Source organism: Erinaceus europaeus, chromosome 1, assembly GCF_950295315.1.
Source record: "Erinaceus europaeus chromosome 1, mEriEur2.1, whole genome shotgun sequence".
NCBI classification, from domain to species: Eukaryota; Metazoa; Chordata; class Mammalia; order Eulipotyphla; family Erinaceidae; genus Erinaceus; species Erinaceus europaeus.
Window position 1 is genome coordinate 24,592,656 of NC_080162.1, and position 26,744 is coordinate 24,619,399.

The window sequence follows — 26,744 nt, forward strand, 5'->3', positions numbered from 1 at the left end:
CAAGTGTAAAATGGAAATAACATCTGCCTCCAAGAGTTGTTGTTCAGGTGAAATGAGATCACACATGGGGCATCTGGGATAGTGTCTAGCTTTGAGCAAGAGCTCCTCCCAAGTGAAAGCTGTCATCATCGGTGTTTGTTTGCTTTTGCTTTTTTTAAATCACTGTGTGCTTTCCAGGAAGTGTTTCTGCACTGTCGGGTCCTGGTCTGTGGGATGCTGGATGAGCGGTCCCGCTGTGCCCAGGGCTGCCACAGGAGAATGCGCAGGGAGGTGTCACGAGGAGAGGACACTGCGGGCTCACAGAGCCAGATGCTAACGGGAGGCCCCATCAGCATCGACTGGGATGACTAGGGCAACTCAACACTTGGATCCTGGCTGGAGTCTGCCCACTCCTTTGGAACTTTTCCCCTTGTCACCAGAGAACATCAGCTGTCACCCTACAGTGTAGACCTCTAAATCTCACAGGCTGTGCTTAGAGAAACGCTCATTCACCCACTGCGCTAGGAAAGATCACCTCACCGCAGATTGGCTCCACCTGGGTGAGGCTTCATCCACTAACAAAAAAACCACTATCTCTGCACCCTCATTTCTTTCTGAAGCACCAAAACACATACAGTAAGTCCTCTTAAATCAGAAGTTGAGGGAGTTGGCGGTAGCGCAGCGGGTTAAGCGCACGTGGTGCAAAGCACAAGCACCGGCATAAGGATCCCGGTTCGAGCCCCCGGCTCCCCACCTGGAGGAGGGTTGCTTCACAGGCGGTGAAGCAGGTCTTCAGGTGTCTTTCTCTCCCCCTCTCCATCTTCCCCTCCACTCTCCATTTCTCTCTGTCCTATCCAACAATGACAACATCAATAACAACAACGATAATAACTACAACAATAAAGATACAAAGGCAACAAAAGAGAAAATAAATAAATGTAAAAAAAAACTTAAAAAATCAGAAGTTGAGCTTAATATTTCAAATTAGAATTTAAACAATTAGATAGTGCTTAGAATTACAATTTAAATAGCCAGTGACTCCTTAAAGCTGTTAAATAATAATTATACTCTGAATTTTCAACTTAAACAGAGAATAGTGATGGGGGGACTTTGTAGTTACTTTGTACAGTGTTTTTCTTTGATGTTTTTATTCTGCCTTAAGTGACATATTTTCAGCTAGTAAATGCTGATGAAATTCAGTAGCATCTATGTAAGTGGTTTGATGACCTGCAGTCAAAACTAAAATTTGATATCATATGCCCTGTTATTTGACATTTTATGTTCTCAGACTGAGACAATGGGGAAAAGTGTAAAATGATACCATGTTCTGTTGCGTGGGTGCTTAACAAACTTTATTGAAATAAATATCCTAAAGCACTGAGATACCTTTTTCTGTAGGTAAATCTAATCCTTTTTATGCCAATTAATTTTAATATCTTTACATTTAAAAAGTCAGGTCATATTTTTTTCATTTCAGAAATAGTTACACTCAGGTGGGGGTAGATAGCATAATGGTTATGCAAAGAGACTCATGCCCGAGGCTCCAAGGTCCCAGGTTCAATCCCAGGCACCACCTTAAGCCAGAGCTGAGCATGGCTCTGGCAGGAAAAAAAACAAACAAAAAAAAAAACACTTTTGCGGTCCCAGAGGTGGTGCAGTGATAAAACGTTGGACTCTCAAGCCTGAGGTCCCAAGTTCAATCCCTGGCAGCACATGTGCCAGGGTGATGTCTGGTTCTTTCTCTCTCCTCCTATCTTTCTCATAAATAAATAAAATCTTTTTTTAAAAAAAGGAAGAAATAGTTACAACCAACAGTTCTTAATGGAGTCAGTGGGACTAACAATAAGTAGGGAAAGGAGCAAATTATCTAGTTGAGGGTGTGGCCAGCACTCCTGGTAACGGGTCAAAAGTCTAGGCTTTATGGGCCATGTGATGGGTCATTGCTACAACTATTCAGCTCTACTTGGGAATAAACAGACACATGTAAGTATGACTATGTTTCTTTTTATTATTTTTTTGTATAATATTTATTTGATAGAGACAGTCAGAAGTCGAGAGTGAAGGGGATGATAGAGAAGGAGAGACAGAGAGACACCTGCAGCCCTGCTTCACCATTTGTGAAGCTTTCCCTCTACAGGTGGGGACTGGGGTCTACAACCTGGGTCTTTGTGCATTGTAACATGCACTCAACCAGGTGTGCCACCAGCCGGGCCCCTGATTATGTTTCTATAAAACTTGAAAAGTAGGTATTAGGCCATTTGTCAATCTCTAACCTTAGAGGCCTTCAGTCCTCAGTCTACCAGCATCCTCACTCTGGTAGCATTTATAAAAACTGACATGAAGGTAGAGAGTCTTTTTCTTTTTCTTTTTTTGAAGTGTTTCAGGTGATTCTAATTCAGACCTACACTTTGAAGAATGACCATTTGTGTCTCACTCTTTTCAGGCTTCATGGATTTTTCTAGCTATTTTTCAGTGAAAGTTTTCACAAATAACTTCTCAGGTTTTAAAATAATATTAACACCACTTAATAATAAGGAATATCAACATGAATGCTTAATGGAAGAAAAACGGCGGCGGGGGGGAGGAACGCCCTCAGGGACCTAACTGCATTTCTCCTCTGCCACCATTGGCCTACGTCAGAGTAGTAGAAAACCTATGACTTTGCCTATCTGTTTTTGTTGTTGTTTGTTTGTTTCTTTGGCCATTAGGGTTACTACCGGGGCTTGGTGCCTGCACTATGAATATGCCACCCCTGTAGCCAATTTTTCCTTCCCCTTTTTTAATAGTGTAGAAAGAAATTGAGAGGGCAAAGTGGAGATGGGGAGAGAAAGAGAGACCCCTGCAGCATCATTAGTGAAGCAGTCCCCTGCAGGTGGGCGGCGAGGGCTCAAACCTGGGTCTTTTTTGTTGTTGTTGGTAATCTTTATTTATTAAATAGAGACAGCCAGAAATGGAGAAGGAAGGGGATGATGTAGGGGGAGAGAAACAGAAAGACGCCTGCAGCCCTGCTTCACCACTTGTGAAGCTTTCCCCCTGCAGGAGGGGATCAAACCCGGGTCTTTATGTGTGGTAACATGTGCTCCTAACCAGATGTCTCCCCCATCTGCTTTTTTAAATGTTCAGTATTCATTTCTTTTGAATAGAGACAGAGAGAGATTGGGAGGAGAGTTTGGGGGAGCAGAGAGACACTGGCAGATCTGTCTCACCATTCATGAAGTTGCTTCCGTGCAGGTGTGAACTGGGTGCCAGAACCTGGGTCTTTGCGCACTGTAATGTGTGCACTCAGCCAGGTGCACTTCCCGACCCTGCCCATCTGCATTTATTTATTTATTTACTTATTATTTATTTATTTATAGGAAAGCGAGAAAATGAAAGAGGAGGGAAAGACTGAGAGGTAGAGAGAAAGACAGACACCTACAGACCTGTTTTACCACTTGTGAAGCGTCCCCACTGCAGGTGGGGAGCAGGGGATCGAACCTGGGTCCTTGCACAGATCCTTGTGTGTAGCACTATGTGCACTTAAACAGATGCACCACCGCCTTGGCCCCCTCTGCTTTTATCTCTTCAGCACCTGTGGGGATAATTGTTATCGCTGGTGGAACTTACCAGGTTAGGTTCTGTTCTCTTCCAAGTGGAAACAGAAGCACATTGGTGCTGATGGCATTCATTCATCTCTTTCCAATTTTTCTAAAAAGTATACTTTATTAAATGTGAGGTGCTTACTGGCAAATGAAACATAAACCAAAGGGAAGCCACTGCTTTGCAAATGGCTGGACTTGCCAAAAATTCACTTACAAATATAACTATCAAGTCCAAAATCCCAGTATGTTAGTCTTCAAGCACTGACTTTCCAGGCAAATATGCCTTGGCTGTGGAGACCAGTGCTACAGGGAAGAGTAGCCTTCAAATCACTCCACTTATCTTCCAGTTCTCCTCAAAAGACCAGGCTCACTTTTCAACTGGAGAATAATGTTTTCTTCTTCCTGCTTTACTGTATCCAGACTTTTAGAAGAAAGGCTAAGACCCATCTGCCACAGAACCAGCTCTGAGACTGACAACTGCGGTGTCATTCAAAACCAGGATGGAATTACCTCCTGGTCATAATTCTTCTTTCTCTTCTTCTGCACAAATGCAGGCTGCCCGTTGGCTATTCATAAAGGGCCGGCATCCCAAAGTCCACACGGTATTGAACACAGTATCAACCAGAGAATCACAGGCTACTTGGAAAAGAGAGAAAAGTATGACACTTCATATACAGAACTACTCCTCAAGCATTATCAGTAATTTTGATTAAAAAAAAAAAAAAAAGGTAGCACAGCGGGTTAAGCGCAGGTGGCGCCAAGCTTAAGGATCAGCATAAGGATCCCGGTTCGAGCCCCCGGCTCCCCACCTGCAAGGGAGTCGCTTCACAGGCGGTGAAGCAGGTCTGCAGGTGTCTGTCTTTCTATCCCCATCTCTATCTTCCCCTCCTCTCTCCATTTCCCTCTGTCCTATCCAACAATGAACAACATCAACAATGGCAATAATAATAACCACAATGAGGCTACAATAACAAGGGCAACAAAAGGGGAAAAGAATGGCCTCCAGGAGCGGTGGTTTCATGGTGCAGGCACCATGCCCAGCAATAACCCTGAAGGGAAAAAAAAAAGTGTTTCCAAGGATGACTTGCTACCCAGAAAAAAAAGTAGAAGCAGTGATCCAAATACAGAATTAAAAGGAAAATGAACATTTAGGGAAAAGTTTTATTTTCCTTCCACTCCAATATCACTTTATTAAAGAAATACTGATTTATACAATTTTTGTTATTATTTTAACATTTCCTCAAAATAAGTATCAGTACCTTTTTTTTTTTTTTGCCTCCAGTTGCTGGGGCTCAGTGCTGGCAGTATGAATCCACTGCTTCCAGTGGAGTTTTTTTTTTTTTCCTTTTCATTCAATAGGACAGAGAGAAATTTAGAGGGGAGGGGAAGGTAGAGAGAGAGGGACAGAAAAAATAAATATCTGCAGACCTGCTTCACCACTTGTGAAGCATCTCCTTTGTAGGTAGAGCGCAGGGGCTCAAACCTGAGTCCCCCACATAGTGGTATGTGCACTTAACCAGGTGCGCCGCTGCCCAGCCCCCAGTGTCAGTACCTTTCACCCCAACCAAACTATCATCTTCTTCCAAATAAATCAATATGTAAGGGCGCTAAATAGCAGCCGGATACGGTGCTTTAACATACAATCTGATGAAAGGTGAAGCTGTACCACTACGACATGCCCACTATTGTAAATCAACTTTACCTCAGTTGAAAAAAAATGTTGAAAAGTTTACAAATATGGGGCCGAGAAGCCCTAGAACTAAAATCTTCCATGACTGATTCCAGCAAGTGTGGCCAGAGACCCCAAGCAATACAGACATCCCCAAAAGCAGGACTCTGGAAAATTAACACCAGTTGGGTTCACTGGTGGTTACTGACTTTCTACCATTTTTTCAATCAAAAGTGGTAAATAAACAATTAAATTTATGAGATGTTCTAGTTCTTAAAAAAAAAATCATTCCTTGGGGCAAAGGGAGATAATATATGGTTATGCAAAAAGACTTTCATGTCTGAAGCTCCCAGGTACCAGGTTCAAATCCCCACACCAACATAACTTAGAGCTGACCAGCACTCTGGTAAAAACAAGAAAAAAAGAAAAAGAAAAGAAATCATTACTTCAATCTACTTTAAAAGGGAAAAAAAAAAAGAAAGAAAGAAAGAAAGAAAGATGACTAGGAGGAAACAAATCAATAGGGCATTGCTTGGAGGAAGAAACCCGACCTGTATTAGCCCAGATTGGCATCAGCCTTTTCCGCCCTTTAGAAGCACAGTTTACAGGACCTAATTAATTATTCACATGCTCAGGCCTTCACACATTCACTTTTAGGGCTACACACTCTAGATATTGAACCAATCAAAAAATTCAAGAACTTGTTTCTGCTGATGATTTTCTTAGTAGCTCACAGCCAGAATTTTATCAGCCTGAATTTCAAACATTACTACTGTCATATATAAAAACACATAATTCTCATAACTGAATATACATTCTAGCTTCAGAAACTAAAGAATTGAAGCTCTTCCTAATGGGGTTACAAAACAAACAAACAAAAAAAGAAAAATACGAAATCAGTGCCAGAAATTGGGTAGCCTAGCAGCTGTTTAAAAATAATTATCTCCGAGTCCATGGAGACCTTTCCACAACAAAAGATAGGTTTTTTAGATATTCTTTTCCTGATTGAAAACAAAATAAGAAAAGCTTAAGCCAAACCAACTGGTCTTAATACAGAGTAACTGCTGATATGGAAAATTAACAGTCAAATGAATAACCAAAGCCAGTTGGGTAGCTCATTCTCTGGTCTTAAATGGTAGATTTTTATATCTCTGGGCAGGGTTAGTGTGTCTGTCAGGAGTGTTGCCAGCAGCTCTGGGCAAGACAACAAGAACTTCAGTGCAGGAGTGCCTGGAATCTTCCCTCACCACCACCAACCCCCCCCCCTTTTTTTTTTTGCATTGTTCAGAATTCCATATGGAAACTGCAGTTGAGTTCTAATAGTTTCTTTCAGCTAAAGGTGTCCTGGCTACATTACTGTGTGAAAGCAGGATCCAATTTCTTTGCTTATGAGTAAATGCCCTTAAAGTACCTACCAGCCACGTTGGAGACAAAGCCCAGACTCCGTTTAAGGTCAGAGCAGATTGAGTGGAGACACCATCGGAATTTTGCATCACAACGATACTTGTTGGCACCACAGATGTCATAACAGACATCCAATTGGTTGCAGCACTTGGTCATTGCTGGAATGCCCAAATCCATCTGAGGAAAAGTGAAAGAAGAAAAGAGAAGGCAAAAAATGCCACGTTTAGACCAAGAGCCTTAGCCTTAGCCTTTCCTACCTAGTTGTTGACTGACCAACTCTCAGATTCCTGTTACATGTTCAGGCCAAATCAGAAACACCAATGAATCAGTACAATATGTCAGGGTGATAGTCTTGGGATGCTAAGCCTCAGTCATGAGTTAGTTATTAGTTTAATTAACCTGACTCATTCTTTTTTTTGCGGGAGGGTTGGGGTGGGGAGGGAGAGTAATTTTTACTTCCGTAGATTGCTATGGTGATAAAAACAGATATCAAATAAGGAGGTAAGGAGGGCAGTGCTTCTGGACTTCCAAATTCAACTATAATCTACATCATGTAAGATTTTAGGGCAGAGGATAGCATAATGGTTATGCAAACAGACTCTCATGCCTGAGGCTCCAAAGTCCCAGGTTCAATCCCCCACACCACCATAAACCAGAGCTGAACAGTGCTCTGGTTAAAAAAAAAAAAATTTTTTTTTAAGATTTTGTTTAAACTAGTAGTGTACCAGCAGTTTGCTGGCTCAGGCAGCCATTCTTGTCTTTTTGTGTCTCTGAGTTTGTGGTTCTTTTTGTTTGTTCGTTGTTGCTTTTGTTTGTTTGTTTGTTTTTCTCTTTCCTCCTTTAGTTCACTCTCTCCACTTCTTTCTTGGGAAGCTGCCCAGAATGCCAGGCCCAAGCTAAAGATGTATCTGGCACATCACGGAAATCATGCTATAAGCTTCTCTCTCCATCTGACATGCTTCATTAAATAGAATGCCGTCAAGATCTAGCCCTGTTGCAGATGTCAAGATTCCATCATGTTTTCATACCTGAGTGGTTTTTCACTCTATTCGATGTTATCTGTATCCATACATCTATAATACATCCCGTCTTCATATCCATCCACCAGTTGTGAAGAATCCAGTGGCTTCCCATGACTTGTTTTGCTTGAGAGCCCAAGCCTTTGTCCACTGCACCACTTCCCGGGCTGTTCCCATGACTTGTTTTGCATATAACACTACGAAGAATTTGTGAATGCCTAGGTCTTTTCAAATGAATGTTTTTGTATGCTCTTAACAAATGTCAAAAATGGAATAGCTAGAACTTATGGCATTTATGGTTTTCCATTTAAAATAATATATATTTTTAAGTTTCTGTTTGTAGAATGGGAACATTGATGGGACCATGGGAGAGGAGGGGTGCAGCTCCACAATCCCCACCACCGCAACTCCGAGTCCCATCCCTTCCCCTGATAGCTTGCTTTTTTTTTTGCCTCTAGGGTTATTGCTGGGGCCCAGTGCCTGCACCATGAATCCACTGCTCCTGGAGGCCATTTTTCACCCTTTTGTTGCCCTTGTTGTTGTAGCCTTGTTGTGGTTATTATTGTTATTGGATAGGACAGAGAGAAATGGAGAGAGGAGAGGAAGACAGAGGAGGGGAGAGAAAGATAGACACCTGCAGACCTGCTTCACCGACTGTGCAGCGACTCCCCTACAGGTGGGGAGCCTGGGGCTCGAACCCGTATCTTTACGCTGGTCCTTGCGCTTGGCGCCACATGTGCTTTATCCGCTGCGCTGCCGCCAGACCCCCAGCTTTCCTATTCTTTGTTCTTCTGGGAGTATGGACCCAGGGACATTGTGGTGTGCGGAAGGTGGAGCGTCTGGCTTCTGGAGTTGCTTCCCCGCTGAACATGGGCGTTGGCGGGTTCATCCATACTCCCAGCCTGTCTCTCTAGTGGGGCGGGAATCTGGGGAGGCGGGGCTCCGGGATTGGAGGGGTTGTCTGCCTGGGGAAGTTGGGTTAGCATCATGCTAGCGTCTGGAACTTGGTGGTTGAGAAAGAGTTAAGATAGAGAGCAGGGCAAATTGCTGACTGATCATGGGCCTAGACGCAAGAATATTGTAGATGGAAATTTGGGGTCTCTTTGCATAGCCATTAAGCCATGCCCACCCCCCATACATTCAGCCACTGCCCAAACTAGTGACCACCATCACCACACTAGTGACCATTTCTTAAACTACTGGTCTCCTCTAAACAAGAAATAGCTTGATTTCTCTCAAGGCCTCTTGGATGTCCTTTATAACTTTTCACTTTAGAAAAGAGGTTTTACATGGAAGAAAACATTGAAAAAAAAAAAAAAAGAAAAGAGGTTTTATGTGCTGGGCGGTGCTGCACCTGGTAGAGTGCACATGTTACTATGCAGAAAGACCTGAGTTTAAGCTCCAGGCCCTCACCACCAGCCCACATCCTTCTTTTTCTCCCCCCTCCCTCTACCTCTCCCTCTTTTTTTGGTCACCAGGATTATTGCTGGGTCTCTATTGTCTTCATGATTACCATTCTTGGAAGATATATTTCATTTATTTTCTTATACAGAGGGTGAAAGAGAAATAAAGAGGGAAGGAGAGAGAGAGAAAGAGAGAGAGAGATGCCTTGAAGGACCAGTTCCACACTTAAGAAACCTCCCCCCTGCTGGTGAGGGCCTGGAGCTTAAACTCAGGTCTTTCTGCATAGTAACATGTGCACTCTACCAGGTGCAGCACTGCCCAGCACATAAAACCTCTTTTCTTTTTCTTTTTCTTTTTTTTTCAATGTTTTCTTCCATGTATAAAACCTCTTTTCTAAAGTGAAAAGTTATAAAGGACTTCCAAGAGCCTTGAAAGCAATCGACCTATTTCTTGTTTAGAGGAGCCTCACAGTTTGAGAAATGGGCACTAGTGTGGTGATGGTGGCCACTAGTTTGGGCAGTGGCTGAATGTGTGGGGGGTGGGCATGGGGAACGTGTGCTTGGCAGGCAAAGGGGTACGAGTTTACAGATTTCTATGAATTGTTGCCACCGGCGTGAACTAAGACACTTGCAAAAATCCTGTTGTGATGACAACCGGCTCTCACTGGTTGGTGCCAGCTGGCTCCAGTATGTCGCTGGGAAATGAAAGCTCTTTGAGTTCAACGAGCCGAACCTGCCATGTCTGTGTGAATGAAGACTGTGTTTGATCCCCCAAAGCTTGATGATGTCACCACTGGTGACTTCAAAGTTCAGGCCTCAAGGGCGCCTCTGAAGCACAGCTGCCTTTGAGAAATGAAACCAGATACTTCCTTTGAAAATGATCTCCTTCCCCCAGTTTAAAATGCTGACTTACACCGCTCAACTATATTTCACCAGTGGTCACTTCCATCAGTAAGAACTCTTGGGTTAATCTTAATATCAGTCAACCAAGGAAGGAATGGTGGTCATACATACACTTTCTGGTACCTTGAGACCCAGGAAATAGGAGCTGCAGCCATTGGGCTCCTGGGGCTTATAGCCTGGTCTTGGCATTGGTGCCTTTCCTAGAAGGAAAAAGAAAGAGGCAAAAAGAAGTGTTTTGAGGGTAAGAATCTGGAGGCATTTGAAACATAAAAATGATCTACAGTCATATTTAATTTTTCCTTTAAAAATTGTTTTTTTCAGGAGTCGGGCGGAAGCACAATGGATTAAGCATGCATGGCGCAAAGTGCAAGGACCAGCATTAAGGATGCCGGTTTGAGCCCCGGCTCCTCACTTGCAGGGGAGTCCCTTCACAGGGAGTGAAGCAGGTCTGCAGGTGTCTATCTTTCTCTCCCCCTCTCTGTCTTCCCCTCCTCTCTCCACTTCTCTCTGTCCTAGCCAACAATGATGACATCAATAACAATAATAATAACTACAACAATTAAAAAAAAACAAGGACAACAAAAGGGAATAAATAAATACATTTTTAAAAATCGGTTTTTTAATCAGACATTCACATCCAAAATAGGTGGTTCTGGCTATAATAATAGTGATATGATAACCCTCAGATCAGTTTAGCACTTTTTTCTAATCTCAGAAATTTATGATCATTTATTTGCTATCAGTTCTAGTGTTTGTAAGTGTATGATCTTGAAGATAAGGTCCATGGCAAAATCCAACTAAAATCTAGGATTTCTTATTCTTTTACCACTCATTGTAAGATCACACACCTGCATAGAGAAGGAATTATTTTCTTTAATTCACACCAGGGTTATCACTGGGGCTCAGTGCCTGCATGAGGAATTTGCCATTGGTGGTAATGTACATGGAGAGAAAGAGAGAGAGGAGAAACTGAGAGAAAAGAGGAGATGAAGTAGAGGGGGGGGGAGAATGAGAGAATGAGAAATGCTTGCAGACTGCTTCATCTCTCATAAAGCTCCCTCCTGTGGGAGACTGGAGCTTGAACTCTGGTCGTTGTACATGGTAAAGTGTGTGCTCTCTCAGGTGTACCACCACCCAGACCCTCAGACTAACTTGAAGGACATTTTACAAGATTCCATAAATGCAGACAAGGCTTTATTGAACAAAAGGTGAGGAAAGTGCACCAATATTTTAATCACTTATATTATAAAACTAAGCAGAAATTCTGAAAAGCTTTGAATTTCTTGGTTTCTCCAAGGTCATAGTTTTGACCTATTTTCTCATCTTGCAAATGTAGACAGAAGTTGTGTTAGCTGTGTCAATCAATGGTAGTCATCATAGATAAAGATAACCTTGACTTGAGATGACATCAGGGACTATTTTTATACCATTATCCAGATAAGGAAAATGAGGCTAAGAGGTTTCTTGATTTACCTAAGTCATATAGAAACTAGGGTGAAATAGGATATTTTTTCAAATTTCCTGTTTGCCTTCAAATTTGGCATTCTTTCATCACAATTTTTGCCTTTTTTTTAGGAGATGTAAGTCAAAGGATAAAATTGAGGAAACTAAGAATTAATTCTAAGAATGAGGTACATGGTGTTTTTCTCATTAATCTTCCATGAGGTAATTCAGTTTTTGTTATTTTGTATTATAACATATTTCAAAGCTTAAGAAAGTCAGAGAAATAACTAACTTCCATACTAAAACATATTGCATCAAACATATAATTATTTTTTCTGTATAATTAAATATTACAAGCATTATTGAGCACTTTTGGGTCCCATCTTTTTGTTCTAATTTTAGATAACTAAGTCAGAACATTAAAGCCCTCCTTTATTATTCTTCAAAATTGTCCAGATTATTCTTAGACTTTTACATACAAATTTTAGAGTCAACTTAGTGAATTTTCTCACTTTAAGCTGCCAATTTTGGAAGAAACTTACTGTTCAGCAATAGATACCTATTGTAGTTGCCACTATGATTTGGAATTTCTTTTGCTGTGTGTTTTTTAAAAGGTTTGTTTATTAGTGGCAAATAGAGAAGAGTTTATGACCATACCACCCTGAACACTCCTGATCTCGTCTGAATAGAGAAAGGGAACCAGGGCATCAGTCTCAGAACAAGGGATCCTGGGACTTGAGCTTGAAAACCTCATGCTTCTAAGTCTAACGCTCTAGCTACTGCACAATCTCCCAGCCACTTGTTGCGTTCTTTTTCTACAGTAGTTTTCTTGAAATGTAACTACATACCATACATTCAGCAATTTAGTGCATACAGTACAGTGGATTTTCACATATTCCCAAAACTGTGAGACATTACCACAAACTAATCTTAACTCACTTTTACTGCAAAAAAAACTTCATACTCATTAGCAGTCTCTCTCCATCACCGGCCTAGCTCTAGACAATCACTAATCTACTTTCTGTATAAATGTTCCTGTTCTGTCCTACCTTCTGCACCCCCAAAACAACTTTGATCCATACTTCCAGTGGAGGAAAAGTGATAGGAGGAAGAAAGTAAGAGGGCTCTGAACTCCAGCTCCATCAGGTCCCAGAGAGAGAAGGGACAAAAAAGGGAGAGATATTTGGATATAGTTATGGGGTCATATGTGGCTTGAAGGAGAAGAGAGGATTGGGCCTGGGAGAAAAAAAGGGGCAATTATGTACAATTGTACATAATTGTAGACAGACAGTTGTAGAGATGACAGTTAACCCATATCTGCAACCCTGGAAAAACTTTGGTGGTTTGCAACGGAGGGACTTGGGATTCAGAACTCTGGAGGTGGGAATGGTGTGGAATTATACCCCTGTTGACATGCAATTTTGTGACTCAATATTGAATCGCTAAAAAAAAAAAAAAAAAATTTTAAAAATAAATGTTCCTGTTCTGTACATTTCACATAAAAGCAATCCTTTGAGAGTCATGCAAAATCTGTGACCTTTTGCATCTGATTTTCTTCACAGAAAAAATTTTAAATATTTTATTCTATTTCTTTTTAATTTTTTGGATAGAAACTGAGAGAGAAGGGAGATGATAGGGGAGCTAGAGAGAGAGAGAAATCTGCAGCACTGCTTCATCACTTTCGAAGCTTTGCAGGTGGGGACTGGGGACTTGTGACATGTACACTCTGCCAGGTGCACCACCGCCAGGCCCCCACATGATTTCAACGTTCATTTAAATGGTCGTGTATTTCCCTTCGTCCTTTTCTCTTGTTTCTCTTCCTTGATGTTGCCATGGCTCCATCATTCATAATTTTTGTATTTTAAATATGTGCAAACCATCTAAACAAGCAACAAGACAGCAATTCATCATGATGGAGTTTTTTGGATAGAAAGAAAGAGACTAGAAACAGAAGGAGAGGTGTAAAGGCAGCACAGCACCGACGTTTCCCTTAATGCAGGAGGGACCAGGCTCCAGCCTGGGTTGTATGCATGATCCGTCTTTCACTTTTTAATGTTTATTAACTTTCCTTCATGGTGAATTGCTGTCTTGTTGTGTGTTTCGACGGTTTGTACATATTTAAAATATAGAAACTATGAATCATACATTTTATATAGTATGCAATACATAAATTATATAATATATATATTTTTAATTTTTAAGAGAGAGGCTAGAGCACTGCTCTGTAATATTTGGTACTATGAACTGAACCTGGGCTTCATTCACTCAAGGCATGCACTCCACTGGATAAACTGTTACTCCCCGGCCCTACTAGGGCTTATCTTTCTAAATTCCCGTGCATTAGGTCATTTGCTACAAAGTAGTTTCTCTATTGATTTTGCTGTGATTCTAGGAGTTCCAAGATAGTTAAGACACTAGTATTTATGTTAATTTCCTGTAAACCATAGAAACTTGGTTACCCACAGCACATTAACTGTCTATATGAATTCAGTATGTGCATGGTTTTTATTTATTTTTATTTATTTAAAGACCTACTTGTTTATGATTAAGAAAACAATGAGAGAGAGAACCAGAACATCCCTCTGGCACTCTCGATACTGGTTATCGGACTCAGTAGTTCATGGTTGAGAGTTCAGTGCTTTATCTGCTGTGCCACCTCCCCGGCTCCTGCACATGATTTATTAAAAATATGTTTATGGGGGGAGGGTAGATGCTCAGCTCCACTGTAAGGGGTGAGGGTAGGGACACAGACCTTTGGTGGCAGGAATGGTGTTAATATATACTCCTATTAACATAAAGTCTTGTAAGTCACCATTCAGTCAATATGAGGGGGGGAAATAGATTGACTGTCTCAAGCTTTTTAATGCATAGACTTCAGTTCTGAGTATATATTCCTTTAATCTGAGCACTTAAGGTTTCAAATTAGCAAATCGATTAGATTTTAACACTGGGCTTAAATTGTTCATGCATTTCTAATAATAGCTTTTTTGAAATAACCAGTCTTATCAGTGTATAAGATACAGTTATTTGTAAATAGCGTTAAATGACATAAATCATGGTAAGGGCTTGTATGGTACAGCTAATTCTAGCCATGGGATTTTCAAAGTAAACCAAGTTCCCAAATAACTTGGTTATAATAATAATTATCTGTTACCTTCTTAAACACTAAGCCAGCCAGGAAACTTTCTCATTCTCTATAAAACCTGTATTTCTCCCAGGCCTGGAAACTCTGGGGCTTTGCTCATTTTTCTTCTTGCTTCTCTTGACCCACACCATTTGATACTGCATCTGCTGAGCTCAACCAAGTCTATACAATCAGTGTCACCTCAACATGTTTCACTTTAGACTGTGTCCAGAGACGCTAGGCCTCGGGACGCCAAGCCTCCAGCTCCAAACTCTAGTGAGACCTTTCCTAGCTCATGGGGCTCCTTGGTTCCATTATGGGTGGCACACATCCTAACAAAGTTATAGAACCAAGATAAAGACCAGGGCCCATGAGACAGGGCACATGTGCACATGTATCCATAAGTTGGGGGGAAATATACACCTTAAAGTAAAAGTACACAATAGTCTGCAGTGACTCAGTAAGCACAGCAAGAAAGTAGAAGGACACCATAAAGTACTTAATCAAATATTTTCTACTTAGACCTAGATACCCTCCTCATCTACTTCCTATTTCACAATCACTCTAAGTCTAACCTTGTCAGATAAACTAAGGACTACAAAAGCAGGATAAGGGCAAGAGACCAGCACAATTTAATGATGGCCCTTTATGGTCATTACCAGGTCACCCCATCATCCAGGGCCTGAGACAGGGAATCCTGGGATTCCCACATAGATATGATGGGCCTAGACCTCTACCAGACCCCACTCTCCACTATCACTGGTCATCTCCATCAGGAACAACATCACAAACCCTCTTGTGGGCCTCTACAAGACGTTGTCCTCTACGTAAAACAACAATGGTAGAAACTGGTAGACACTCTGAAGGGAGGCTGGGTCAGCATACTCTGCCATTCAAGGAAGACTGGTTCTGAAATGCGTGCAACCTAGAATGTTCCTATCCATGATCATGGAATGCAAGTTCAGACTGACAGGTTACACAGACTCCTGTGCTAAATATGAATAGACGTGGGCCCGAGATCAAGTCAAAGGGGTTTACAGCTTGGGCCCGAGATCAAATCAAAGGGGTTTACAGCTAATGGTATTTATATACTCTTCCCATATTTGGGGGCTTCTCTCTGCCTTTATCCAGTTTTCTAGTCCTATCCTCAACTCTGACACCATGTTCCCAGATATTACTTTTAGCTCACCTGCATGTTAGCTACCAGGCTCAGGCAAAAATTAGTAAAGTCATGGGCCCTTTGGAAGATAACCTAAAATAGACTTCCTAGCTTCTTCCAACATGAAGACCCCAAATTCATCTACTATATTCTTAGCTTTAAGTTCCTGATTATTGAACAATTTGTTCTGCTTTATATATTACTGCTTTTCAGCCACCAATTTGTAGATGTTACTATGATGCCAAACTGACTGTGTCCTAGAACCTCCCCTCCCCAGAGCCCTGCCCCACTAGGGAAAGATAGAAACAGGCTGGGGGTATGGATCGACCTGTCAATGTCCATGTCCAGCAGAGAAGCAATTACAGAAGCCAGACCTCCCACCTTCTGCTCCCCATAAAGATCTTTGGTCCCTACTCCCAGAGGGATAAAAAATAGGGAAGCTTCTAAGGAGGTTTGGGGATGTGGAATTATGGTAGTGGGAATAACTGAATTGTGTGGAGTTGTACCCCTCTTATCTCACAACCTTGTCAGTCATTATTATATCACTAATAAAAAGATAAGCACCGGGAGTCTGGCAGTAGCGCAGTGGGTTAAGCACACATGGCGGGTTTGAGCCCCCGGCTCCCCACCTGCAGAGGAGTCGCTTCACAGGCGGTGAAGCAGGTCTGCAGGTGTCTCTCTCTCCCCCTCTCTGTCTTCCCCTCCTCTCTCCATTTCTCTCTGTCCTATGCAACAATGATAGCATCAATAACAACTACAACAACAACAACAACAACAACAACAACACAAGGGCAACAAAAGGGAAAATAAATAAATATTAAAAAAAGAGAAAATAATCTTTTTAAAAAATCAGCACAAAGAAGGACTTTTACTTTTTATGAGAAGGAAAAGAGAAGGAAAGCAAACCAGAGCAGTGATCTGGCACATTTCATTTACTTTGCTTCTTAAATCTCACATATCAGTAAGGTGAGTCAGTATTTGAGTTTTCTTTTTTTAAAAAAAAAAAAAAAAGTTTTTATTTATTATTGTGTAAAGACAGAGAGAAGTTGAGAGAGGACACGGAAGGTGAGAGAGAGACATGCAGCCCTACTTCATCACTCGTGAAGCTTTTCCTCTGCAGGTGGGGACCAGGAGCTTGAATCTGGGTCCTTGCGCACTGTGATGCGCGGGTTTACCCAGGTGCGCCACCACCTGGCCCAGATTAGTCAGTGTTTGTCTTTCTCCTTCTGACAATAATCACTGTGTGTGTGTGTGTGTGTGTGTGTGTGTGTGTGTGTGTGTGTGTGTGTGTGTGTGTGTGTGTGTGTGTGTGTGTGTGTGTGTTAGAACAAAGAGTTTTCATGTGTGAGGCCCTAGGTATGATGAAGAGCACTTCATGTAGAGCAGAGTGGTGCTGTGGTCTTTCTATATCTATAGATAAATAAATATTTATAAAATTAGATTAGTTACTGGAGTCGGGCAGTAGTGCAGCAGATTAAGCGCACGTGGTGAAAAGCGCAAGGACCCGCTTAAGGATCCCGGTTTGAACCCCGGCTCCCCACCTGCAGGGGAGTCGCTTCACAGGTGGTGAAGCAGGTCTGCAGGTGTCTATCTTTCTCTCCCCCTCTCTGTCTTTACCTCCCCTCTCTATTTCTCTCTGTCCTATCCAACAATGACATCAACAACAACAACAATAATAACTACAATGATAAAACATGGGCAACAAAAGGAAAAATAAATTTAAAAAATTAGATTAGTTACACATATGAAAATTATCACCCTCTGCTATTAAATGTGCATTCTCTCGTGGAGGTGAGGTGATAGCCTTTTAAGTTTTTCTTCAGATTTTTCTTTTACAAATGTTCTACATATACTAGCTTTAAAAAAAAATCGGGGGGAGATTTGTCATGAGGAAATGAGTGCCTTTATAGTCAGTGGAATACTACTCTGCAATTGAAAAGCGACATTGTGATTTTCTGGGCAAAATGGATGGAACTAAACATGGTTATGTTTAGTAAAGCAAGAAAGGAAGTGAAAGACACTGCTGGATGGTTTCACTCATGTGGAATATAGGAAATCGAAACATATGAAATTGAAAAAAAATGAATATAAGTGGTCAAATTGTCTCCCAGACTGTGAGAACTATGGTGGGTATCTGGGGGAACAAGATATTAAACACTGGTGACAGGTGGAATGTACAACTATACTCCTGTAATCTTATAATTTTATAAACCATTTTAATTACTAATAAAATAATATCCATATAAATTTCATCCTGAAAGTCATTTTTAAAATAATATTGCTGATAAAAGACTTTTACAGTAGACTCAGCATAGACCTGGCTGGGGTTAGCTTCAGCTTTCTTACATTTAGTATATTTTATTTATTTGCTTATTTTATTTATTTGGATAGAAACAGAAAAGTTGAGAGGAAAGGGGAAGATAGAGAGGCAGAAGGAGAAAGACACCTGCATCACTGCTTCACCCATCGTGAAGCACTCCCTTGCAGGTGGGGGAACAGGGGTTTGAACCCAGGTCCCTGCACATTATAATGTGAACGCTTAACCAGGTGCTCCACTGCCTGGCCCCTTTGCCTTTTTACATTTGATAACTCACAGATAAAACTTTATTACTCTAGTATTCTGTAAAACTAGTATTGGGGCCAGGCCTGGTTGCGCGCACGTACATGTTACAGTCTGCAAGGACCCAGGTTCAAGCACCCGGTCCCCACCTGCAGGGGGAAAGCTTCACAAGTGGTGAAGCAGGGCTGCAGCTGTCTCTCTCCCTCTCTATCACCCCCTTCCCTCTTGATGTCTGACTGTCTCTATCCAATAAATAAATAAAGATAAAAAAGTTTAAAAATAAAAAAAAAAAACAAGATCTTGGCCAACCGGATACAGCAACACATCAAAAAGATTGTTCATCATGACCAAGTGGGATTCATCCCAGGAATGCAAGGCTGGTTCAACATCCGTAAATCAATCAATGTCATTCATCACATCAATAAAAGCAAAGCCAAAAACCACATGATTATCTCAATAGATGCAGAGAAAGCCTTTGACAAAATCCAACACCCATTCATGCTCAAAACTCTACAAAAAATGGGAATAGATGGGAAATTCCTCAAGATAGTGGAGTCTATATATAGCAAACCTACAGCCAACATCATACTCAATGGACAGAAGCTGAAAGCATTCCCCCTCAGATCGGGGACTAGACAGGGCTGTCCACTGTCACCGTTACTCTTCAACATAGTATTGGAAGTTCTTGCCATAGCAATCAGGCAAGAGAAAGAAATCAAAGGGATACAGATTGGAAGGGAAGAAGTCAAGCTCTCACTATTTGCAGATGATATGATAGTATACATAGAAAGACCTAAAGAATCCAGTAGAAAATTACTGGAAGTTGTTAGGCAATATAGCAAGGTATCAGGCTACAAAATCAATGTACAAAAATCAGTGGCATTTCTTTATGCAAACACTAAATCTGAAGAAGAAGACATCCAGAAATCACTCCCATTTACTGTTTCAGCAAAATCAATCAAATACCTAGGAATAAAGTTGACCAAAGAAGTGAAAGACTTGTATACTGAAAACTATGAGTCGCTACTCAAGGAGATAGAAACTGATACCAAGAAATGGAAAGATATCCCATGCTCATGGATTGGAAGAATAAATATCATCAAAATGAATATTCTCCCCAGAGCCATATACAAATTTAATGCAATACCCATCAAAGTTCCACCAGGCTTCTTTAAGAGAATAGAACAAACACTACAATCATTTATCTGGAACCTGAAAACACCTAGAATTGCCAAAACCATCTTAAGGAAAAGAAACAGAAATGGAGGCATCACACTCCCAGACCTTAAACTATATTATAAAGCCATCATCATCAAAACAGCTTGGTACTGGAACAAAAATAGGCACACAGACCAGTGGAACAGAATTGAAAGCCCAGAAGTAAATCCCAACACCTATGGGCATCTAATCTTTGATAAGGGGGCCCAAAGTATTAAATGGAAAAAGGAGGCTCTCTTCAATAAATGGTGCTGGGAAAACTGGGTTGAAACATGCAGAAGAATGAAATTGAACCACTTTATCTCACCAGAAACAAAAATCAACTCCAAATGGATCAAAGACCTAGATGTCAGACCAGAAACAATCAAATACTTAGAGGAAAACATTGGTAAAACACTTTCCCACATACACCTCAAGGACATCTTTGATGAATCAAACCCAATTGCAAGGAAGACCAAAGCAGAAACAAACCAATGGGACTACATCAAATTGAAAAGCTTCTGCACATCCAAAGAAACTATTAAACAAACAGAGAGACCCCTCACAGAATGGGAGAAGATCTTCACATGCCAGACATCAGACAAGAAACTAATCACCAAAATATATAAAGAGCTCAGCAAACTTAGCCGCAAAAAAGCAAATGACCCCATCCAAAAATGGGCAGAGGAAATGAACAAAACATTCACCACAGAGGAGATCCAAAAGGCTAACAAACATATGAAAAACTGCTCTAGGTCACTGATTGTCAGAGAAATGCAAATTAAGACAACACTAAGATACCACCTCACTCCTGTAAGAATGGCATACATCAAAAAAGACAGCAGCAACAAATGCTGGAGAGGATGTGGGGACAGAGGAACCCTTTTACATTGCTGGTGGGAATGTAAATTGGTACAGCCTCTGTGGAGAGCAGTCTGGAAAACTCTCAGAAGGCTAGACATGGACCTTCCATATGACCCAATAATTCCTCTCCTGGGGTTATACCCCAAGGACTCCATAACACCCAACCAAAAAGAGGTGTGTACTACTATGTTCATAGCAGCACAATTCATAATAGCTAAAACCTGGAAGCAACCCAGGTGCCCAACACCAGATGAGTGGCTGAGAAAGCTGTGGTATATATACACAATGGAATACTATGCAGCTATCAAGAACAATGAACCCACCTTCTCTGACCCATCTTGGACAGGGCTAGAAGGAATTATGTTAAGTGAACTAAGTCAGAAAGATAAAGATGAGTATGGGATGATCCCACTCATCAACAGAAGCTGACTTAGAAGATCTGAAAGGGAAACTAAAAGCAGGACCTGATCAAATTATAAGTAGGGCACCAAAGTAAAAACCCAGTGGTGAGGGGTAGACATGTAGCTTCCAGTGGGGGAAGCCAGTGGGGGGTGGGAGTGGGCGGGAGGGATGGGTCACAGTCCTTTGGTGGTGGGAATGGTGTTTATGTACACTCCTAGCAAAATGTAGACATATAAATCAGTAGTTAATTAATATGAGAGGGGGAAATCAATTGTATGTCTCAAAGTTTCTCAAAAGACAAACTGAATCTTTTTAATATATAGGCTATGTATTTGATATGCGGACTCTCTCAAAAGCCTAGACCAAGTAGATTAGAAGCTTCCAATAGCACAGCTATATACAAGATACTGGGTACTGTACAGCAAACCATAACAAAGGGACTTTTCAAAGTTAACCCAATTAACAAATAATGTGATGATAATATTAACTATTGATTGTCTTTTTGAACCCTAAGACAGCAGGAACCTCACATCTTCACTATAGAGCCCCTACTTCCCCCAGTCCTGGAACCCTTGGATAGGGCCCACTTTCCCGTATGCATCTCCCAATCCAAACCAAATAATATTGTATCCGCCGATCACAACCTAACCAAAGCAACGATTGCCATCTCAATATGCTTCACCTCAGACTGTATCCAGAGACTTCACGTGTGGAATGACAACCCTTCAGCTTCATTACTCGGGTGAGACCTTTCCTTTTATAGTACACTCTAATTTCATCTCAGGTAGTTCACTTTCTAACAAAGTCCCATAACCTAGATATACACCAGTTTCTGTGAGAGAGAGCTTATGTGCACACGTATCCATAAACTACTGCAAAATATATACCTGAAAGCAGAAGTACACTAGAGTTTGCAGTGAGTACCTCCCTAACACTTCCTCTCCACTATTCCAAGCTTGGGATCCATGATTGCTCAACAAATTATTTGGCTTCATATGTTAACTCTCTTTTCAATCACCAGGTTCCAGATGCCACCAGGATGCTGGCTAGGCTTCCCTGGATTGAAGACCCCACCAATGTGTCCTGGAGCTCAGCTTCCCCAGAGACACACCCTACTAGGGAAAGAGAGAGGCAGACTGGGGGTATGGACCAACCAGTCAACGCCCATGTTCAGAGGGGAAGCAATTACAGAAGCCAGACCTTCTACCTTCTGCAACCCTCAACGACCCTGGGTCCATGCTCCCAGAGGGATAGAGAATGGGAAATCTACCATGGGAGGGGTTGGGTTATGGGGATTGGGTGGTGGGAATTGTGTGGAGTTGTACCCCTCCTACCTTATGCTTTTGTTCACTAATCCTTTCTTAAATAAAAAATTTTAAAAAAATAAAATAAAATAAAAAATAAAATAAAATTAAATTAAATTAAATTAAAAAAACAACTAGTATATGTAGGGCATTGGTAAAAGAAAAATCAAAAGAAAAACTTAAAAGGTTATCATCTCACCACCAAGAGAGAACACACATTTAACAGTATGGTGCAGTGTGATTCTTTTTCATATGTTTAACTAGTCTCATTTTATTTATTTTAAAAAATATTATTTATTTATTTATTACTGGATAGAGACAGAGAGAAATTGAGAGGGGAGGGGAGATAGAAAAAGAAAGAGGGGGTCAGGCGGTAGTGCAGCAGGTTAACCTCATGTGGCACAAAGCGCAAGGATCAGGGTACGGATACCTGTTCGAGCCCCCAGATCCCCACCTTCAGGGTGGTTGCTTCATAAGCGTTGAAGCAAGTCTGCAGGTATCTATCTTACTCTCCCTCTCTCTGTTTTCCCCTCCTCTCTCGATTTCTTTGTCCTATCCAACAACAAAGACATCAATAACAACAATAATAATAACCACAACAAAACAACCAGGGCAACAAAAGGGGGAAAAATAGCCTCCAGGAGCAGTGGATTCATAGTGCAGGCACCAGAGCTCCAGCAATAACCCTGGAGGCAAAAAGAAAGAAAGAAAGAAAGAAAGAAAGAAAGAAAGAAAGAAAGAAAGAAAGAAAGAAAGAAAGAAAGAAGGAAGGAAGGAAGGAAGGAAGGAAGGAAGGAAGGAAGGAAAGAAGGAAGGAAGGAAGGAAGGAAGGAAGGAAGGAAAGAAGGAAGGAAGGAAGGAAGGAAGGAAGGAAAGAAAGAAAGAAGGAAGGAAGGAAGGAAGGAAGGAAAGAAAGAAAGAAAGAAAGAAAGAAAGAAAGAAAGAAAGAAAGAAAGAAAGAAAGAAAGAAAGGGGCAGAGTGGAGACTGGGTGCTTGAACCTGGGTCCTTGTTCACTGTAATGTGTGCACTTGCCCAGGTGTTCCACCGCATAGCCCCTACTAGTCTCATTTTACAAATATCTATTTATTTATAGATAAGAAGAGACCAGAGCAACCCTCTATCTGCATAGGAGGTGCTACGAAGACAGGCACTGAGAGAGTTAAAAACTTGCTCAAAACCCTCAGCAATAAATTCCCTTTCAAACCCAAACCCATAATTTTCTCACTACAAGAATCCTGTGGAGTTGTAGGGTCCTCTCATAGACCTATTGAATCAGAATCCTTGGAGGTAAGAGGTTTTTTTTGTTGTGTTTTGTTGTTGTTGTTGTTGTTGTTGGTTTTCAGTTGGTTCATTTTCTGCCTCCAGGGTTATTGCTGGGGCTCAGTGCTGGCACTAAGAATCCACTGCTCCTGGCAGACATTCTTTCCATTTATTGGATAGGACTGAGAGAAATTGAGAGGGGAGGGGGAGATAGAGAGGGAGAAAGAAAGATAAACAACTGAAGACCTGCTTCACCACCCCGGTTCACCGGGAGCTCGAACCAGGATCCTTGTGTGGGTCCTTGCACTTCATACTATGTGCTCCTGACCTGGTGTGTCACCGCTGGTCCCCTAGAGGGTACTTTATTGCATTAAAGCAATGTACCCCTTACACCAATTGCACTAAGAAGGCTATTAATCTGAGCTAAATTTAATTTATAGCTTTAACAAGTACAGATTTGTGTGTTGACATAAGAATGAATGGCTATATGTATCAGAGGTGTGGAGAGCAATGCTAACATGCTATCATAGGCTACCTGGACACACACACCTTTACCTGTCTAAACAACTTCTGGCTGAAGTCCTCCAGGAGTGACCATTCTTCAGTTGTACCTTGTAATCCCCTAGATAACATTTAAAATACTGATTTTTGAGTTCAATCCAGAAAGTTCTGATTGATTTCGACAGCAAAAGCTTTTTAAAATCTCTTAGGTATTCTAAGTGAGGGCCACTGACATACAGAACCAGTGTTTAAGAAACAGTGCTCATTTGACAGCCACAATAGGTCTCCCTAGAAAGTGTGACCTAAAGCAAAAGGACATATAACAATAGCAGGTCCTGAGAGAAGGTCATTTCATGCAATGGGAATCAGGGTTTCTTGTTTCTTTCTCATTACTAAGAAAAGGACAATTATTCGAGAATGTTCTGTAATGGTTAAGTACCTAGCAAATGGCTGTTTCTTCTTGTAGATTAATTGTTGCTCATTTGTTCTTCTGGCAAGAAGATTGTAGCCTTAAATGGTTGTTTTAGTTATTTCTCCTCTCAAAAGTACTTCCAGGACCAACAGCATCTGGATTACCTGGGGATTGTTAGGAAGCAAGTAATGGCTAGAACCCAGATCTATGAATCAAAAGCCTGAGGGCCCAGCAGTCTGTTTAAATAAGCCTTCCCCAGGGCTCCAGAGGGCAGGTATGTTTGAGTACAACAGCTCTGAGGAAGAGAGAAGACAACAGTGCACAAAAAGTGCGTCACAAAGCAAACTGAGGAAAGAACAGAGGCCCAGCTAATTCCTAGTGGTTATCTGCTCAAATTATTGTTTGATTCACAATTAACTTGAGACTATTTTGTGCCTATGGGCACAGCCTCCAAATTCTCAGCTCCCTGGGTTCCAAAGGGAGCAAAGTGTAACCCTCTTTGTCCTGATTGTTTGCAGGCCCTGTTTGGCATTGGAGTGAGTGGACTATTTGCCTTCCTGCAATCCCTGTTGACAATTCCCAGCCCCCACCAGTGACCACAACATCTACCCTCCACAAGCTGTGGTTCACAACCAAAATCTGCTGCAATCTGCTGATGTTAGTTTGCTAGAGAAAAAGGAAACGGGGTTGAATATTGTTTTCTTAAAAAATACAAATACTACTGCTGTTATCTGCATCCTAATCCTCCCACCAAAAATACAAATACTACTGCTGTTATCTGCATCCTAATCCTCCCACCAAAAATACAAATACTACTGCTGTTATCTGCATCCTAATCCTCCCACCAAAAATACAAATACTACTGCTGTTATCTGCATCCTAATCCTCCCACCTCAGTCTTGTTTTGCTTCTAGGAAGAAAAATAGCACCAAGGTGGTCAAATAGTTGATGTTAATTAACTACTTTCCTGCTCCATTTTGTGAACTTTGGGGCGCAGTTCAGTAGCAGGTAACTCTGGTCTAACCCACTCTGGACGAAAACATGGCCCGAGGTCCCCAGCAGTCGTAGCAGGACAAGACTTTACCCCAGTGAAGTCTTCACAGCAAAGATCTGGCTTCCTTTTCTTTCCATATCCCTATGTAGCTCAAATGTCCATACTTTGGGAGAGAGCCAGGGATAAGGTATGGGGGGTGGTGGTGGTGGTGGTAGTGTGGTGTAAAACTGTATCCGTAAGGGCCAGGTGGTGGTGCAACTGGTTAAGTGCTCACATTACAGTGTGCAAGGACCCAGGTTCAAACCCCAGGTCCCCACTTGCAGGAGAAAAGCTTCACCAGTGGTGAAGCAGGGCTGCAGGTATCTCTCTCTTTCCCTCTCTCAATTTCTCTTTGTCTCTATCCAATAATAAATATATATATATTAAAATATTCCATAAGAAACTGTATCCCTATAATTTTAGGACTTTATAAACCATTATTAAGTCACTAATAAAATTAAAATACATATTAAATTTTTTCTTCAAGCTTCAAAACTTTGTTTTTTTGGGAGAATGACTCGCCATTATCTCTTTGTCACTCTTAGATTAGAAGGAAGTCATTTATGCCATTAGAGGGGACATGAGGGTAACAAAACCTTTTTTTCAGTGAAAGAGACACCAGAGCACAGCTCAGCTCTGACATCTGGCAGTGCTAGGGATTCATGAGTCTTTCTCTAAACTGAGGTTTTTTTGGTTTTTTTTTTTCTTCCTGCTGTTATGTGAAGAGGAGAATATTCCTGAATTGTTTTCCTGTTAGACTAAACTGACTCACCATTTTCATCTCTAGCCCCAGGATGCGACATTTGATAAACTAAGTCATAAAACTAATACTACACATGACTTCAAGCTTGCTTGGTTGTTCTTTCTGTTTTTCTTCTCCTTTTTCTATTGCTTTCCTTCCCTTCTACCTCCCCCCCACCTCCCACCTCTGGAATCAGGACCTCCCACATGCACAATTCCAACGGGCTAGGCCACTTTCTTCATTCATTCAGAGAGCAAGAGAGAGGGAAGAGAGAGAGAGGCCACAACAGAACTTCCTTCATTGTCACAGCATATAGTACCAGGGCTCAAGCCTAAATTACTCACATGGTAAGAGGAAGAAATGGATTGGGACCAGCACATTTTCAGAGAGAGAACTAACACACTCACCATATCGGCACCTGTACTGACAGACTCCATTTTTCCCTCCTAGAAGCTCCTGAAAGGAATCGAAGTAGCTGTTGACAGATTCAAAGCTGCCACGGAGCTGCCGCAGGCCCCAGTCAGAATAGGACTCTTCAGCATCAGGGTTGGTGTCACTCTGATCACAGCCACCTCCTAGACTGAGGCACAAAATCAAGAAGCCAGTGGCCAGCTTCATCCTATAGCCAGGTTGGCAGTGCAGTCTCTCTCTCCGTAAAACCCAGCCAGTGTCCCAGGAAGCCCAGATACGTGGCCCACTGGTGAGATGTCAGGCCCAGGCCGGATCAGAGAAAGGGACTATCTGGAGCTCTCAGTTGGTGTGTTCCCCAGAGGTGGACTTTAA

General features: G+C 41.6%; 2 protein-coding genes across 4 annotated transcripts in view; one reads left to right on the plus strand and one right to left on the minus strand.

Annotated features, from left to right (window-relative positions):
- The window catches only part of OIT3 (oncoprotein induced transcript 3), a 35,113-nt gene extending 33,751 nt beyond the window's left edge, over positions 1-1,362 (plus strand). The window contains exon 9 of the mRNA XM_007539414.3: positions 178-1,362. Coding sequence (XP_007539476.1) covers positions 178-351 — 174 coding nt within the window. The 3' untranslated portion in view covers positions 352-1,362. The remainder of the gene's footprint in view (positions 1-177) is intronic.
- A 2,292-nt stretch (positions 1,363-3,654) lies between these two features.
- On the minus strand, positions 3,655-26,744 carry PLA2G12B (phospholipase A2 group XIIB). 3 transcript variants are annotated; one of them, XM_016195326.2, is made up of 4 exons: positions 26,369-26,744; positions 10,082-10,158; positions 6,645-6,810; positions 3,655-4,199 (listed from the first exon to the last, which is right to left on the minus strand). In XM_016195326.2, exons 1-4 carry the CDS (start codon positions 26,577-26,579, stop codon positions 4,078-4,080), a joined length of 576 nt encoding a protein of 191 aa, XP_016050812.1. In that variant the 5' UTR covers positions 26,580-26,744; the 3' UTR covers positions 3,655-4,077. The 3 variants fall into 3 exon arrangements, with proteins under 3 accessions (XP_016050812.1, XP_007539475.1, XP_007539474.1); XM_007539413.3 differs by having other exon boundaries at positions 3,655-4,196; positions 10,070-10,158; positions 26,369-26,741; XM_007539412.3 differs by having other exon boundaries at positions 10,070-10,158; positions 26,369-26,741.